Source organism: Octodon degus, unplaced genomic scaffold, assembly GCF_000260255.1.
Source record: "Octodon degus isolate 3935 unplaced genomic scaffold, OctDeg1.0 scaffold00162, whole genome shotgun sequence".
Classification (NCBI taxonomy): domain Eukaryota; kingdom Metazoa; phylum Chordata; class Mammalia; order Rodentia; family Octodontidae; genus Octodon; species Octodon degus.
Genome location: NW_004524738.1, coordinates 102,639 through 104,408, shown reverse-complemented (window position 1 = coordinate 104,408; position 1,770 = coordinate 102,639). Strand labels below are relative to the sequence as shown.

The following is a 1,770-nucleotide window of genomic DNA, read 5'->3' as shown; positions in this document are numbered from 1 at the left end:
GTGCTTCATACTCGGGACTTCTGGGGCTGTGGACAGGGAAAGGCCATGACAGTGCAGAAGAGGATCCCTAACCCTCTACCAAATCCTCTAGGGACCTTCAAAGCCTGGCTGCATGTAGAAAACATTTTCAGCAGGTGGAGACCCCAGGAGGAGCAGCTGGGGCCGCCCAGCCTCACACTTCTGCTTCCCTGGGAGGATTTTGCTGTGGCTCATATCACTGTGGGAGGGTTCTGATGGTACTGCAGATAGTAATAAGTGGCAGAATCTTGAGCCTGCAGGTCGCTGATGCTGGGAGTGTAATCTGTCCCAGACCCACTGCTGCTGAATCTTGGTGGGACCCCAGAGAACAAACTTCTTAAAGCATGGATCAGCAGCCTAGGAGAGTCCCCTGGTTTCTGCTGATACCAATTTAAGTGATTGTTAACATTGTCACTGGCTCTGCAAATGATGGTGACTGTCTCCAAGAGATGTGGAGAGGGAGGGTAGAACCTGGGTCACCTGGATGTCACACTGCACACCTGACATGGGAAACAGAAGCATGAAGATCCACACCATCAATCAGGCTTTAAAAATCCTCTCTGAAGGGCCAGCAAGTACTGACCACACTGGGCTGAGAAAATTCCCCCAGGCTGTCCCTCCTTACCTGGGAGCCAGAGCAGCAGGAGCCCCAGGAGCTCAGCGGGGACCCTCATGGCCATGTCGTGTCCTGACTGGGACTGACTCCTGCCCGGGGTGAAAGAAGATTAATAAATCTTCAGGACAGAGGGCTGTGAGCTCCAACATGCAAATGAGCAGGGGCTGAGAGGGGCTGGGCCCTGCGGCAGGACTGCCTCATCTTAATAGATCAGGACGGGCCGAGGGACCATGACCCAGGCAGGACCAGCAAGATCAGGATTGCTGCGGAGACTGCTTCTGACAGGAGCCAGCGGGCAGAGGCCAGCACGCAGCAGAGCAAGGTGTGAGGCCCTGCACCCTCCTGGCCCTGTGCTCGCATCTGTCCTGGTTCTCACAGTTCTATGGTGGTGAGCCGTGGGGTGGAACATTGAACAAAGCAGGAGGGCTCAATAGATCGCGACTAAAATGCTAGATGAGAAATGAAAATAAAACATTTCAGTGCCCTTGAAGTGGCTCAGATGTCCCTGATCATTGGCCAGAGGATCCTAAGAAGTTTCTGCAGGACAGAGGAGAGTGTGTCCTCACGCCGTTCTTGCCCAGGCTCTGCAAATACACACAGACGCAAGACGCTGCTGTGTTTTCGGTGAGATCTAAGGACTTCCAAGTTCTTTGCTATTGAATATCTTGTTGAATAATTTACTAGAATTTAGAAGTAGGGGCCAAGTGTGGGACAGACACTAGATCCATGAATAAGCAGTCATCAGAGTGTAGGAGAACTCAGAATTTGGGTAGCATTTTGGCGATGGCAGAAGATTTTCTACATTTTAGGGTTTTAATGTTGGGCCTCTGTCATCAGACGCAATATTTCTTTTTGCCCTAATACCTGGTGTCCTCAGTAGGGTTTCATTATCTCTTAGCATCAAAAGTTAAGTAAGTATTCCTGGGAGAACACTGGGCCAAAGTTATCATTATTCTCTTACTCAGGGGTGCCCAAATCACCCGAGACTGCTGTCCTCGCTCTTCCTCCTCCATTAGTCGTCTTCTCAGCTGCTCCACGTGGCTCAGAGTCCCTCCTTTCCTGCACGCTGGGTAAGGCTCCTGGTCCTTGTCACGTGTGCTGTGTGGTCCCCAATAAACCCAGCGCCCTGGGCCTGC

The 1,770-nt window shown here is 51.8% G+C and overlaps 1 gene segment (V, D, J or C); it reads right to left on the bottom strand.

Annotated features, from left to right (window-relative positions):
- Nucleotides 1-698, bottom strand: part of LOC101584739 — an 8,099-nt gene extending 7,401 nt beyond the window's left edge. Inside the window, 1 exon segment of the V gene segment in view lies at nucleotides 644-698. Coding sequence covers nucleotides 644-698 — 55 coding nt within the window.
- Nucleotides 699-1,770: the final 1,072 nt, after the last annotated feature.